The sequence below is a fragment of the Amia ocellicauda genome, chromosome 3 (genome assembly GCF_036373705.1).
Source record: "Amia ocellicauda isolate fAmiCal2 chromosome 3, fAmiCal2.hap1, whole genome shotgun sequence".
Classification (NCBI taxonomy): domain Eukaryota; kingdom Metazoa; phylum Chordata; class Actinopteri; order Amiiformes; family Amiidae; genus Amia; species Amia ocellicauda.
In genome coordinates, this window is record NC_089852.1 from 1,717,800 (window position 1) to 1,732,428 (window position 14,629).

At 54.5% G+C, this 14,629-nt stretch overlaps 2 protein-coding genes across 2 annotated transcripts in view; both read left to right on the top strand.

The window, feature by feature from the left end:
* LOC136746788 (tubulin monoglycylase TTLL3) overlaps nt 1-3,177 on the top strand; it is a 13,617-nt gene extending 10,440 nt beyond the window's left edge. Inside the window, exons 13-17 of the mRNA XM_066699549.1 lie at nt 1-176; nt 580-728; nt 1,027-1,270; nt 1,553-1,988; nt 2,323-3,177. The exon at nt 1-176 is cut by the window's left edge and continues 17 nt beyond it. Of these exons, the coding sequence (XP_066555646.1) occupies nt 1-176; nt 580-728; nt 1,027-1,270; nt 1,553-1,988; nt 2,323-3,177 (1,860 nt within the window). The remainder of the gene's footprint in view (nt 177-579; nt 729-1,026; nt 1,271-1,552; nt 1,989-2,322) is intronic.
* Nucleotides 3,178-3,799: 622 nt separating this feature from the next.
* Nucleotides 3,800-8,490, top strand: uqcrc1 (ubiquinol-cytochrome c reductase core protein 1). Its single transcript, XM_066697642.1, has 13 exons — nt 3,800-3,945; nt 4,738-4,878; nt 4,979-5,065; nt 5,160-5,289; nt 6,009-6,207; nt 6,311-6,390; nt 6,555-6,670; nt 6,782-6,925; nt 7,040-7,200; nt 7,311-7,396; nt 7,502-7,590; nt 7,904-7,979; nt 8,085-8,490. The coding sequence occupies exons 1-13, from the start codon at nt 3,883-3,885 to the stop codon at nt 8,147-8,149; spliced, it is 1,437 nt and encodes a 478-aa protein (XP_066553739.1). The 5' UTR covers nt 3,800-3,882; the 3' UTR covers nt 8,150-8,490.
* The last annotated feature ends 6,139 nt before the right edge of the window (nt 8,491-14,629 follow it).

A 14,629-nucleotide genomic window follows, 5' to 3' on the forward strand; every position in this document is an offset into this window, starting at 1 on the left:
AAGCGTCGAGCCCCCCCACTGGTCGGCTCCCAGGTGATTGACATGGCTCTGCGCGTGTGCGAGGACTTCCTGGCCAGCCTGGAGCACCGCGACATCGACGTCTCCGCCGAGGCGGCCCCCGTCATCTCCGAGCAGCAGTGGGACGAGTTCATCCAGAGCTATTACCAGGTCGTGCAGTGAGTGGCAGCTTCCCGGGGCCTCGGGGCCACAGTGCGGTTTCCCAGCTCAGTGAATATGAATTCCACTTTAGCGTTGATCTAATTTCGGTTGTGACGAACCTCAATACAACAACTAATCTCAATATCTGTGTGTGTTTGGCGCTTCTGGGCCACCATACAACCCACCACAACACAGTGCAGGCTGAATGTCTCACTAAAGGGGTGAGGGCCACATTCCTCCCGAGTTGCTCCCAGCAGTGCTCTGCAGATGAGCATAGGGGCTTCCCTATATTGTCTCTCAGTGTGTCTCTCTGTGTCTCCCTCTTCCCCCGTCCCCTCTCTCCCTCCGCTCCCACAAATCCCCCTTTCCTCCATCCCTCCCCCGCACCCCTGTCTCTCCCCTCCTCTCTCTGTCTGGCAGCGAGGGGGCAGAGATCGAGGGCAGGGGTCAGTACAGAGCGCACTGCCTGGCTGTGCTGCAGCGCCTCAGGGCGGTCAGTCCACAACTGGACATCGACGGCATCCACAACATCTGGATCATCAAACCCGGGGCCAAGTCCCGTGGCCGGGGTACGAATCAGTCAGTCAAGTGATCAAACGCGCGGCCAATCAGTCCGAGTCCATCGATCAGCCCATAGACACACAGACGGGTGTAGACGGGTGCAGGGAGACCCATCCTCCCCCTCTCTCTCTTCTCCCCTCCTCCTTCTCTCTCCTCTCTCCTCCATATCCCTCCTCCCTCTCCCCCTCCCTCCCTCTCACTGAACTGTGATTGACCCTGTGTCCTTATGACTTCTTGACCTTTTGACCTGAAGCTCCAGTGGTCAGTGACCTCTGAACCCCTGACCTCCCCCTGACCCCCGTGCAGGCATCGTGTGCCTGCGGCGGCTGGACGAGATCTTGCGGCTGGTGGACGGTGACCCCACCCTGATCAAGGACAGCAAGTGGGTGGTGCAGAAGTACCTGGAGCGCCCCCTGCTGCTCCACGGCACCAAGTTCGACCTGCGCCAGTGGTTCCTGGTGACGGACTGGAACCCCCTGACGGTCTGGTTCTACCGGGAGTGCTACCTGCGCTTCTCCACCCAGCCCTACTGCACCGACAACCTGGACAGGTGAGCACGGGGGGCAGAGTGGGGCTTTACCTGCCCAGGTGAGATAAGACAGGGAGAGAGAGTGATAAAAGACTTTGATCTAACTACCCCTCTCTCTCTCTCCTTTCTCCCCTTACTCCCCTCTTTCCCCCACCCTCCCTTTCCCCCATTCCCTTCACCCCCACCTCCTCCCTCTTTCTCCTTTCTCCTCCCCCTCTTTCTCTCTCTCCTTCCCTCTCCCTCTCCCTCTCCCTCTCCCTCTATCTCTCTCTCTCCCATCTCTCCTCCCTCCCCCACTCACAGCTCTGTCCACCTGTGCAACAACTCCATCCAGAAGCACCTGAGCCCCTCGGCCCGGCGCCACCCCGGCCTCCCCGCCGACAACATCTGGGCGGGAGAGCAGCTGCGCTCTCACCTGCGTGCCCGGGGCCTCGGGGGGCAGTGGGAGCAGCGGGCGGAGCCGGGCATGAGGCGGGCCGTGGTGCGTGCCCTGCTGACCGCCCAGGACCTGGTGGAGCCGCGGCGGTCCAGCTTCGAGCTCTATGGCGCCGACTTCATGCTGGGGCCCGACCTGCAGCCCTGGCTGCTGGAGATCAACGCCAGCCCCACCATGGCCCCCTCCACCGCGGTCACCGCCCGGCTGTGCCTGGCCGTCCAGGAGGACACCCTGAAGGTGGTGCTGGACCGGAGGGCTGACCGGGGCTGCGACTGCGGAGGGTTCGAGCTCATCTACAGACAGGTGAGGGGGTGGAGGGAGTGGTGAGGGACGAGGACGGAGAGAGTGAGAGAGGACGCATGTTACAGTCATTAACTCTCTCCTGCCTCCCTCCCTCCCTCTCTTTCTCCTCCCTCCCTTTCTCCTCCTCCCTCTCTCCTTCCCTCGGTCCTTCCACCTCCCCCTCCCTCTCCCTGCCTCTATCCATCCTTCCCTCCCTTCCCCTCTCCCTCTCTCTCTCCTTCCTTTCTCCTCCTCTCCTCCTCCCTCTCACCCTCTCCCTCGCTCCCCCCACCTCCCCATCTCTCTCCCTCCCTCTATCCATCCATCGCTCCCTCCCCCTCCCCCTCCCCCCCAGGCCGCAGTGGAGGTGCCTCAGTATGTGGGCGTCAGCCTGCTGGTCGAGGGGTCTCAGCTCAGACGACCCCGCCCCCCAGCTCAGAGACAGCCTGCCCCTCCCAACACAGCCCCCCCCCCCCCGGCTCAGACTGACCAATCAGGGCAGGGCGAGCAGGGGCCGGTGAGGAAGCAGGCAGGACCGCGCCCCTCCCCGCCGCCCAAGCCCCCGCCGCCCGGCCACGCCTCCCTCCCCGGCACCGAGCTGGCGCAGCCACAGCAGGAGGGCAAGGAGAACCAGAACAAGAGAGGAGGAGGAGGAGGTAAGAGGGAAGAGAGAGCTCACCCAGCACCCAGGAAAGAGAGAGGGAGTGGGAGAAGCAGAGGCCGAGGAGGAGGAGGGCGGGGGGCAGCTATTGTCAGGCAGTACACCTTCTCCTCCAGCAGAGCCTCTGCCCCAGCCCCCGGCCCCGCCCCCAGTGCCACGCCCCGCCGGCCCAGGCGTCTGGGGCTGAAGTTCACCAGCTTTGACGCACTGGAGCTGCGTACGGTGAAACAGCCGCGCGTCAGCCCCCTCCCTCACTCTGTGTCCACGGCTCCCTGGAAGAGCGCCCCCTACTGCTATCGCCCCTCCCACTCCAACGCCCCTCCGCCCCCAGCAAACCCTGGACCCCTCTCCCTGCCCACCCTGCGGCCCCCCGTGCTCCCCCTCGAGGTCATCAGCCTCCAGCTGGGCCCTGCACTCCTCCCCGGGCCCCCCCCGCGGCCCCCCAGGCCCCAGCCCGCCGCTCACCGGGGGCCCCGGCTACAGGACCTGCCCGGCCTCAAGAGACAGCTGATAGTGGCCGTGCTGTCTGCCTCCAGCAAAACTGTCTGAGGGAGGAGAGGAGAGAGAGAGAGGGAGGAGAGGAGAGGAGAGGAGGAGAAATCAATGTTGAAATGAAGACTCTCTTGAAACGCAGAGGTGGGCAGCACTGGACTGGACTGCACTACAGAATCCTGCACTGCTCTGTACTCTGCTGTACTGTTACTGTACTGCACTGTAGAGTACTGTATTATAGCGTGTGTGAGAGTGTGTGCCCTGTGTGTGTGTGAGAGAGCGTGTGGCCCGTGTGTGTGTGTGAGAGACAGCGTGTGGTTGGTGATGTTCGGCCACACAGATGAGAAAAGACAATTCTGGCAATAAAATGAGAGCCTGTAACCATTGCCCACTTTGTGTTGACTGGTTTCTGGGGTTCAGAAACACATACACACAATAACACTTGTACTTACAAAGAGCACCCAGGGTCACACACAGAGACTCACAGAGAAACAGTGACAACACAACACAACAAACTCTGAAAAAGTGTATTAATCAAATATGGAAATATAAAGATCTGTATCTAGAGACAATATCATCTTAAAATAATATTAAAAGTGAGGAAAAATATTATGCCTGCACGAAGCTCGCTCCCGCCTTACGTGGCCTCGCTTTGGGCCGACAAACGTGCGCGTCCACGCACGACTCCCCTTTGCCGAGCACGGCCCACGCCATCGACGTGCGCGCCCCCGTCACCCTCAGTGCGGAGACTCGGACTCGGAAATGGCTGCTTCTGTGTGTCGCGCCGGCGGCCTCGTCGGACGGGCTGTGGGCCGAGTGAGGACCGTGAGTAGCGCTGCTACAATTGTAAACCTTGAGCCGGGGACCCGACCCGGCTCGGTACTCGGCACTGCCCGTCCGAAACTCCCTCTGAAAGTCACCTTCCTGCGCCGGGCGGCCCGGCCCGTGTCTCGCCGCGGCGTAGGAAGGTCACCGAGACGGAGGGGTTATTGAACACGGCGGGCCGGGGGGCTGGTTAAACCCGGCGTTTCACCCGTATCGGCTCCCCGGGACACGGCCGTGTTTGGGCGGTATAGAGAGCAGTCTGCAGCCGGCAGCGCAGCAAGGTCACAGTCAGACAGACAGACGGACGGACGGACAGACAGCGCCGGGGCTGTGCAGTCAAGTCCTGGTTCCGTGTGTTTGCATTGCGGCCTCACTGGGCTCCAGGGCTGCGGGGCGCGTTTTACTCTGGACCCCAGCCCGGCTCCTGAAACAGCCCCACTAAAGCAGCCCTCCGAGTGCGATACAGACAGCAACACGCCCGCTGGCATCGCCGCTCCGCCTCCCTGTCTGTCTTTAACCTGCGGAGCCTCTGTGTGAGATCCGCGGCGGACCTGTGGGTGAGGCTGGGCTGAGAGCCGCAGTGTGTCGGGGTGCGGGACTCACTCACACCCACTGGAGCTTCCCGACCCACAGCTTTTGCTACTACAGAGACCTGGAAGAATACTTCTTAATATTATATTTTTAAGCATGTTTTTGCTCTCTGTGTCCCTCTCCTAAAGTCTGTCTCTGTGTCTCCCCATCTTAATACGTCTCCCTCTCCTAATGTCCCTCTCTCTGTGTCTGCCTGTGCAGCCGGCCCTGCTGTGTCTGCGCCGAGGACAGTCGGGCTTGTCATATGCGCAGTGTCTGCGCAGCTCCCCGGAGACGCAGCTCACCACACTGGACAACGGCCTCCGCGTCGCCTCCCAGGAGACTGGCCACCCCACCTGCACTGTGAGTACCCCGCCTGTACTGTACTGTCCCTGCACTAAACACCCCTGCGAGTGCCTCACCTGCACCCCACCGCTCCTGACCCCGGTCCCCCTCTGCGCAGGTGGGCGTGTGGATCAATGCAGGCAGCCGCTACGAGACCGAGAGGAACAATGGCTGCGGCTTCTTCCTGGAGCACATGGCCTTCAAGGTGAGCGGGGTCTCCCAGCAGGGGCTGAGATTCCAATTATCTTGACTGGCATGATCAATTAACACAGGTTCACCTGTTGCCCCCTCCCCCCCAGGGCACTAAGAAGCTGCCCCAGGCTGCCCTGGAGCAGGAGGTGGAGTCGATGGGAGCCCATCTGAGTGCCTACACCTCCAGAGAGATGAGCGCCTACTACATGAAGGCTCTGTCCCAGGACCTGCCCAGAGGTGTGTGGGTCAGGGTCGGGGTTGGGGTCAATCTCTTAGCGCTTTTCCACCGACGCGGTGCTGGGCCGGTGCTCTAGCTGACTTTTTCACTTTTGAGCGTTGATGTGGCCAGAGATGGGCGCCACAAGCATGACAAACAAGTGGAGAAACACAGCAACTATAACCAGCACCGCAGCGGATTACGTCCTGTATCTGCCAGCTCTACCACTAGCATCTACCATCCAAACTCGGCTCGTTCAGCGTCTACACACAGCACAAATACAGTCACAAAAATGTAGATGAGCAGAATTGAAAAGACAACTATAGTCATATGCTAACTTTGACACACAATAAATGTTTCCCCTCATTCCTTCATCGTGAGGATGTTAAGGCGCTATATGGAATTAAAATGCTACAGTAATTTCACATGCATAATCACAATCATAAAATATACATCAAACATCTTACATTTAACACTACTTATCCTTCCGTTGTGTACTGACTGTCAGATTTACTTCACCTACCCCCGGGCCCGTGACGTCACGGGTTCCTTGGTTCCAGACCAGCAGGTTTATGGTGCCGGCACGGAGCCGCTTTTGCCGTCTGAGAACCTGTTTTTTTTTTTTTTTTTTTGCCAAGGTGGAAGCACCAGCACTGTGACCTTGTTGGTGGAAAAGCGATACGTATCTGTCTGTCCAGGTTAATGAGAGAGACTAACCTTCCTCTCCTTCACTGTCCAGCGGTGGAGCTGCTGTCGGAGGTGGTGGGCAGCGCGGCGCTGGGGGACTCGGACGTGGAGCGCCAGCGGGCCGTGGTTCTGCGGGAGCTGGAGGAGGCGGAGTCAGGGCTGCAGGAGGTGTGTCTGGACCTGCTGCACGCCACGGCTTACCAGGGCACCCCCCTCGGCCAGTCGCCCCTCGGGCCCTCCGACAACGCCAGGTCAGCGCAGTGGGGACACGCACAGATGCACACGCACAGACCACACTCACTCACGCACACACGTGTTCACACACGCTCACTGTCTTTCTGTGCTCTCTCTCAGGACCCTGACCCGCCAGGACCTGCTGGAGTACATCAGCTGTCACTACAAGGCCCCTCGCATGGTGCTGGCTGCAGCCGGAGGTGCGCCATTACCCCCCCACCGCCATTACATCACCCTGTCCCCTCCATCCTACAAATAATCGAGTCTCTCCCTCTCAATTCAGTCTGTTTTGTTGGCCTGACAGCAGCCTGCTGGTTCTCTCTCATCTCGTCTCTCTTTCTCTCTCTCTCTCTCGGACTCCCAGGCGTGAGTCACAGTGAGCTGGTGGCGGCGGCCCGGCAGCACCTGAGTGGCGTGGGCTTCGAGTACGACGGCGACGCGGTGCCCGTGGCGGCGCCCTGCCGCTTCACCGGCAGCGATGTGAGTCCGTCCGTCCATCTGTGTGTGTCTCGCGGCTCTGTCCCTCTCGGTGTGCTGTATCTGAAAACGGTGCCGGTCCAGTCTCTGTATTGAGGTCTCTTCCCCCCCCAGGTGCGAGTGCGGGATGATGCGATGCCTCTGGCCCACGTGGCGATTGCGGTGGAGGGGGCCGGCTGGGAAAGCCCCGACATCGTGCCCCTCATGATTGCCCGCACGCTGATCGGCAACTATGACGTCACCTACGGGGGCGACAAGGTGAGCTGGTGTCGGGGGTCAGAGTGGGGGTCCTGGATGTAGGGTCAAGGGTCCGTCTCCTGTCTGGGGCCCTGCACGTCGCTCCCTCTCCTCTGACCGCTCTGTCTCCCTCAGAACCTGAGCAGCCGCCTGTCCCAGCTGGCGGTGCAGCACGGCCTGTGCCACAGCTTCCAGTCCTTCAACACCTGCTACTCCGACACCGCGCTGTTCGGGATTCACTTCGTCACCGACAAGCACCACATCGAGGACATGCTGCACTTCGCTCAGGCCCAGTGGTCAGAACCCTAGCTGTACCAGATCTACAAACTACAGCACTATGCTGTGACCCGCTGTACTACAGCAGCACTACACTGACACTCTCTCTCTCTCTCTCTCTCTCTCTCAGGATGATGCTGTGTACCACAGTGACAGAGAGCGATGTGGCTCGAGCCAAGAACCTGCTGAAGACCAGCCTGCTGGCACAGCTGGACGGTAACACTCTCTCGCACACGCACACGCACAGTGACGCACACGCACAGTGACGCACACGCACAGTGACGCACACGCACAGTGACGCACACGCTGTCCTGTCCACAGGCACGACCCCGGTATGTGACGACATCGGACGGCAGATCCTGAGCTATGGCCGCCACATCCCCCTGGCCGAGTGGGACGCCAGGATCGACGTGAGTGACCCGCTACTGTCTCTCTCTCTCTCTCTCTCTCTCTCTCTCTCTGTGCTCGTCTGTCTGCCCCTCTCTCTTTCTCAATTCAGTTCAATGCAGGCTTTATTAGCGTGACATTTGTGTACTAGTATTGCCAAAGCATGTGATACAACTGATGCATATAACCTGGAAAATATATTTGTAGAAAATAAATTAAAACAAAAAAGAAATGCATAGTTTAAACATCATTAACGCAATTAAATGATTAAATAATTAAAGGGAAATCGAATAGAATAAGGTACATTTTGATAAATAAGTCCTATTTCTCTCTCAGGCTGTGACTCCCAAACTCCTGCGTGACGTCTGCTCCAAGTACATCTACGACAAGTGCCCGGCCCTGGCAGCTGTGGGTGAGTGACGTGCTGAGCGGTGTGTGTGTGAGAGAGTGTATGTGTGTGTATCTGTCTGTGTCGGTAACAAGCAAACGTTTGAAACTCCCTCCCTCTCTCTCTCAGGCCCGATCGAGCAGCTCCCGGACTACAACCGGATCCGCAGTGCAATGTACTGGCTGAGGTTCTAACTCTACAATCGTCCTCCGATACAATGACCGCCCCCCCGTCGCTGTCCCTGCCAGCCCCCCCGCTCTCTCCTCTCTTCTCAGACACCGGGCATTGTTCGGTGTCTGTCTCCCCCCCCTCCTCCGCCCAGCGTGGGTACCGGTCTCCCAGATCGATCACGTGCTGCTCGGGGGTCCGTAGCGTTGTTTTGATTTTGTATATTTGATTTAATATTATTGTCTTTTTTTGTTTTGTTTTATTGAAACTTGTTTTCCAATTGATTGGGTGGGGGGGGCAGGGAAGACACAACCCCCCACCCCCCACCCCACAAACACACACAACAAAAATAAAGGACTTCCACTGATGTGAGCGTCTCAGACCCGTTGTCGGTTCGGTCTACGTTGCTGTGGACCCGAGTGAGCGGACGGTTTGATTGTGGGGGGGGCGCCGTCCCGCCGGCTGTGTGTGATTGACAGGCCGTGTCGGAGCCTCTCCGTTTAAACCATCGGGCACAACGTCGAGATGAAGAGACATTAAAATAACTTCCAAACGGGATGCTGGTGTGGCGGTTGTTTGGAGATGTTTGTGGCCACAGTGTGCTGTCTTCCTTCCACCAGGGGGTGCACAGCGTTCAGTCCAAACCTGTTGAACCAAAATCAAAAGGGCTGTGCTTGGGAAATAAATAATAATGATCAAGCGTTTCTCACAGCCTGGCAATGGCTGACTGCGATCTCTTTAAAACACGGTGAAGATCTTGGATCGTGCCACAAAATACACTTGCTAACATTCAGCATTAAATTGCATATTAAAATAATCAATCGTGCCATTGAAGGCTTTTTAAAAGTGTCAAGGAAATAAAACGTGTCCTACGGGACCCTGGCCCCAGTATGAGGCTGAGACACGGTTGTCTTCTACACTGTGGTAAAAGTGCGGTAAGGTGTAGTCGGGTGAAGAGTGGTAAACACGTGGTGAAGTATAGTTTACCGCAGTGACATGAGGGAGTCTCAATTTGATCCAGTGTCTGAATCCTCCCTGGCAGGTAAATGCAAAATGTAGTATTAAACACTCTAAAAGCGGTTCTGTTTAGAGCCATTGGGTTTTTCATGAGATTATTGTCATTGAAGGGTTTGTTTAAGAAGTGCAAGGTCCGTTGTCAACACAAGGGAGCATTTAAGAACCCTTTTTCATCATGTTCGCTTTTGATTTAAGATCAATTTAAGGTTCTGTAAGGATGCTTATTTGCATGGAACCTTGTTGAAAGGTTCTAATAAGAACCCTTAAGGGTTCCTCCACAGTATCAACCCTAGAACCCTGAAAGGTTCTTATTAAAACCTTTATTTCTTAGAGAGTAGTGCAGTATAGTATAATAGTGTTGTGTAATATACTACTGTGTAGTATAATATGGTGTAGTATTGTATGATAGTATAGTGTAATTTACTATAGGGCAGTGTATAATACAGTGCAGTGTAATATACTGTAGTTTAGTGCAGTAATGTTTCATACCCAGTGTTGTATTAGTGCAGATTTGACTCACTGACATTCCTAATGGATTTCTCGAGGAGCGGCGGCGATGCCAGCCCAGCGCAGTGTCCGGGCTTGTCTGGCGTTGTGTACGGGGGCTCATCAACACACAGCAGACAGTTTAATTAACACAGATACTGCCTCAGAGCCAGGGATCTCCCCCATACACAGGCACACTCACTCACTCACTCACACACGTGCACAGCGCCCACTGTAGTCTAGTGTAGTGTAGTGTGGTGTGGTTGTGTAGTGAGTGTAGTGCAGAATGGGGTGTCGACTCTGATATTACAGCACCTCTCCACTGTCCTGGTCCAGCCCTCCCTGCTGGTTACACACAGAGAGGGAGAGAGAGAGAAGGAGAGAGACTCTGAGTCAGCCCTGCTCCAGTCTCAGACGGGTGATTTATCGGGATGTGGTGATGATGATGATGATAAAGAGCAGTAATGGGGCAATAATGAGACCGTAATCGCAGCCGCGGGGCGGGGCAGGATGATGCAGTGGGGCAGTCTGCCTCACCCGAGAGACTGACCAGGTGAACGATGCCCCCCCCACTGGGGCTGAGGCACTGCCCTGTCTGTGTTACTGCACCGGATTAAACATGCTGGCGGCCTGCACTACGCATCTGAACAACTGGTTACCTCTATAAACATACACACACACACTCACTGAGACACACACACACACACACACACAAAGGGGGATGAGGGGGCTGTGATGCAGCACAGGGCCGTTATTCTCTCCACCTCTGTCTCTCGTTTCCTTTTTCCTAGGTTAAATTAATTTTAAGGAATGTATAGAAAACGAGGGAGCGTTCCTCTAGGGGGGTGTGCACTCTGACCTCCTCCCCCACCTCTCCCAAAAACACTCTTGTTTATTATCTAAACCATCCCTTTGCAGAGACCTGAGAGAGAGAGAGAGAGAGAACATGAGTGAGGAAGTGACAGCAGTAGAGAGACTGAGAGGTGAAAGAAGCTCACATTCAGGGGGGAGATGGAGAGAGAGTTGAAGTGAGTGAGAAAGTGAGGGTGAGAGGTAGAGAGGGAAACAGTGAAAGATGTGGAAAGGCAGAGAGTGGAAGAATGGGATTGAGGTAAAGAGAAAGAGGTAGAGAGAGGGAGCGAGGCAGTAACAGGAGCAGGACTGTGTCAGTGAAGAGCAGGTGGGTCTGCACAGGGTGGGGTGGCACAGGTCTGAGGACCCGCCTGCCCCCTGTGCCCTGCAGCCTGGCACCACACTCCTCAGACAGACTGCCTCCCCACACCGTCTGGCCCTTGATGTGGTCACAGACACAGACACTGACACACTCCCTCTATCCCTCCCTCCCTCTTCCCCATGTGTCAAATGAACGCACGCACACGCACACTCAGACATGTGCCCTCTCTGACCCAGGCAATGTGGCACTACAGTCTCATATTATTACTTCTATAAATATTGAATCTATTTGAATTCCTGCAGAGACACAGTCCAGTCCAGCAGGGTCTCAGCCCTGGTTCTGAGAGACACAGTCTGGTCAGTCAGTCCAGTGTCCGAGGGCCTGGTGTCTCACTGCTCTGTCCTATCTGGCTCCTAACACCAGCCCTGAGCTCCCAGCTGTGTGGGTCTGGGGAGACAGGCTGCACTCTAGGCCCCACAGACAGACTGGTACAGACCTGCCCTCTCCTCCTCCCTCCCTCTCTCATCATCACTGTCTCATTTTCTCTCTTTAAAAAGCAAAAACAAAAACTTTGACATGAATCAAAATGGAGAGAGACGGAGAGGGATGGGGAGGGAGGGAGAGAGGGAGGGGGAGGTGTTCTTTGTAGACGGAGGTGAATCATCTCACAGCTGCTCTAGCAATTGAATGACTCAGAAGTCCCTCGTTCTCCACAGCGGCAGAGAGGAGAGTGAGAGACAGAGACAGACTGGAGACTGCGGTTTGATTATCAGCAACCTGTGATTGATTGTGATCTCCTGATCAGTGTGATGCCAATACAACTCTACTGTACTGCCCTGGACGCTGCACTGTACTGCACCATACTGTACTCTACAATACTGCACTGTACTGTGCAATACTGCAGTATGCTGTATAATACTGCACTGTACTGCACTATATTGTACAATGCTGCACTGTACAATACTGCACCACACTGCACTCTACTGTACAATACTGCACCATATTGTGCAATTCTGCAGTATGCTGTATAAGACTACACCATACTATACAATACTGCACCATACTGTACAACACTGCACTGTACTGTATAATACTGCACTATACAATACTGCACCACACTGTTTTATACTGCCTGTACTATACTGTACTGCACTAGGTACGATACTGTACTCTTAGACACACACTAGTGTGTGTGTGTGTGTGTGTGAGAGAGAGAGAGTGTGTCAGGCAGCACTGAGCACTGTGTGTGGTCTGTGTGTCCTCGGCCCTGAGGGGACACTGAGGGCTGTGACAGTCGGAGCGCTGGCCCCTCTTACAGAACTCACAGGTTTGCTTAGTATGTGTGAGCAATGTGTCATGTGTATGTTCCTCATACACCAGCGCTGACCCCTGCAGTGTGTTTGGGATATCTGAGTCTGAAATCCATAGATGTGTTTTATATGTTAAAAGATACGGTGAGGTTAATTTCCACAATGTATTTGCCTATATATTTAAAATATCCCATTTGTTGTAAATGTGTGTGTGTGTGTGTGTTGTACCTGCTCTGTTTGTTGATACAGCACCCTGTCTCTCAGCAACTCATAAAAAGAAGAGTGAGAGATAGAGAGAGCGAGGGAGGGAGAGAAAGAGCAGCCCAGGCCCGGGGGGGCAGCGCAGGCAGGGTCTCCGCTGCTCATTGTTACTGTATCAGACGGGCCTTTGATGTTGATGATGTCATCTGCTCGGCACTGTACTGTAAGTGTGCGGCCCCTCCCTTCAGGTGTGCTGTACAGGTAACACACACACACATGGGGGGTGGCAGGAATTGTAGGAGTCTTGTGAGATAAACTCCTGTCTCACTCCTCCCAAGCACTTACTCCTCTGGGGTGAAAGGTCACTCTGCTGGCCCGGGGGGGGCATGTCTGACCTCAATGATAAGAGCTGCCCTGTGTGGGCAGAGGGGCCCGGGGGTGCAGCACAATCAGCAGCACCAGCTTTCATCTGCGTCAGAGTGGACTGGACCGGACTGGACCGCTGCAGAGTCAAAGACAGTTTGACTTTCTGTGGGTCTTAGTATGTTCCACTGTGTGTGTGTGTGTGTCAGTGTGTGTGTGTCAGTGTGTTTGTGTGTGTCAGTGCGTGTGTGTGTGTCTGTGTGTGTGTGTCAGTGTGTTTGTGTGTGTCAGTGTGTGTCAGTGTGTTTGTCTGTGTCAGTGTGTCTGTTTTTGTGTGTGTCAGTGTGTCAGTGCGTGTGTGTCATTGTGTTTGTCTGTGTCAGTGTGTCAGTGTTTGTCAATGTGTTTGTGTGTGTCAGTGTGTCAGTGTATGTGTGTGTGTGTGTGTGTGTGTCAGTGTATGCTCTGTCTCTGTCCCCTGGCAGTGACCCTGTTAATGAGTCTCTGGTCTTCTCTGTGATCTGCGCTCCTCTGCTCACACACGCAGCAACACGCCCAAGAGAGAGGGATATTACTGCCAGCTGCCCACCCTTCCTCCCTCACTCTCTCTCTCTGTGCATTCTTCTCCACACTCATCCACAGCTCACTTAGGGAGTGGGGGCCGTTTATAGAGAGGGAGACAAAAGGTTGGATTTTAAGACATTCACAAGCACTAAACCCCATTGACTTTCTATTCTATTGATCTATGGCTGCAGATGGTATCGAGACAGAGAGAGAGAGACTATACTTTCTTTAAACCCAGTGAATCAATCCACACACCATTATACAATTATTTTAAAACATTACATTAAATTTGCAATCCAATCCACCCTCCAATGTCATGTATTTATAAATGATCCAATTAATTGGATTGTCCAACATCACACTCTTTATATAATGACTTCTAATCCCTCAATGCCAACCTGGCAAACAGCAAACTCCTACTGGACACGATTCCTGCCACCACTCATTATAGTCAATACCTCACAGAAGACATGGCCCCTCTGATTCCTTTGCATAGAGAGAGAGAGATAGAGAGAGAGAGAGGGAGGAGAACCTCCAGGAGAGAGTGAGCTGTCATAAACAGAGAGAGAGGCAACTTGTCATGTAAATAGAAGTGAACTTGAACCTGAGAGAGAGAGAGAAAGAAGGAATTCAGTGTAGGAAGAAGGGAGGAGAGAGACGGGGATGAGAGGAATGGAGGAAGGTGGGGTAGAGTGAGGAAAAGGAGAGACAGATGTGTTGAAAAAAGATGTGAGGGAGGAGAAAAAAGAACAAGAAGGATTGAATTTGCGATTGGCAGCTCCTTGCCCAGTGGGTCATGTGACCTCGCTGTGCAATCCCGGAATTCGGAATTCTTGCGCGGCCGACATCACGGCTTCCAAATTCCACACCTCGCAGTATATCACCGCTGACAACCAGGTATGAGTTCACACTGACTGAGGGGTTGTTACTCATCTGTACAAACATTTCATTGGATATATCTACAGCAATGCCATGTCAACTGTCGCCACCAAGACACTGACAAGATCTAGACAGGACAGGAGACTGTCCAGGAGACACGGTCTCTCCAAAACTCTCCACAGCGACTCTTGAAGAAGCAAGCCTTTGGACTGGGAAGAAAAGGGAATCAAGAGATGTTCTCCTCAGCTCCGTTTCTCTTGATTCCCTTTTCTTGAGAAATGCCAACGCCCGACCGATGACATCATCACCTCTGCCAAAACACCTGCAGCGTCAATTTCAGGACCTCTCAGATGGAAGCACGAAACTGGACTGAAAATGAACCCGAGTAAAACCAAAGTCATGTCTAACAGCTTTGTTAAATCTATGAAGGATCAACGGAAGTTCTTGAAGAAGTCAAACGTATTCTACCTTGCACAACAAATCAGCGCAGACAGAGATATTATGAAAAACAA

Bases quoted from the DNA above. Each gene is read 5' to 3' on its own strand.
- uqcrc1 (XM_066697642.1), top strand. From the start codon at position 3,883: ATGGCTGCTTCTGTGTGTCGCGCCGGCGGCCTCGTCGGACGGGCTGTG. The intron at 5,290-6,008 runs GTGTGTGGGTCA...TTCACTGTCCAG, and splicing joins GTCCCAGGACCTGCCCAGAG to CGGTGGAGCTGCTGTCGGAG. The intron at 6,926-7,039 runs GTGAGCTGGTGT...TGTCTCCCTCAG, and splicing joins TCACCTACGGGGGCGACAAG to AACCTGAGCAGCCGCCTGTC.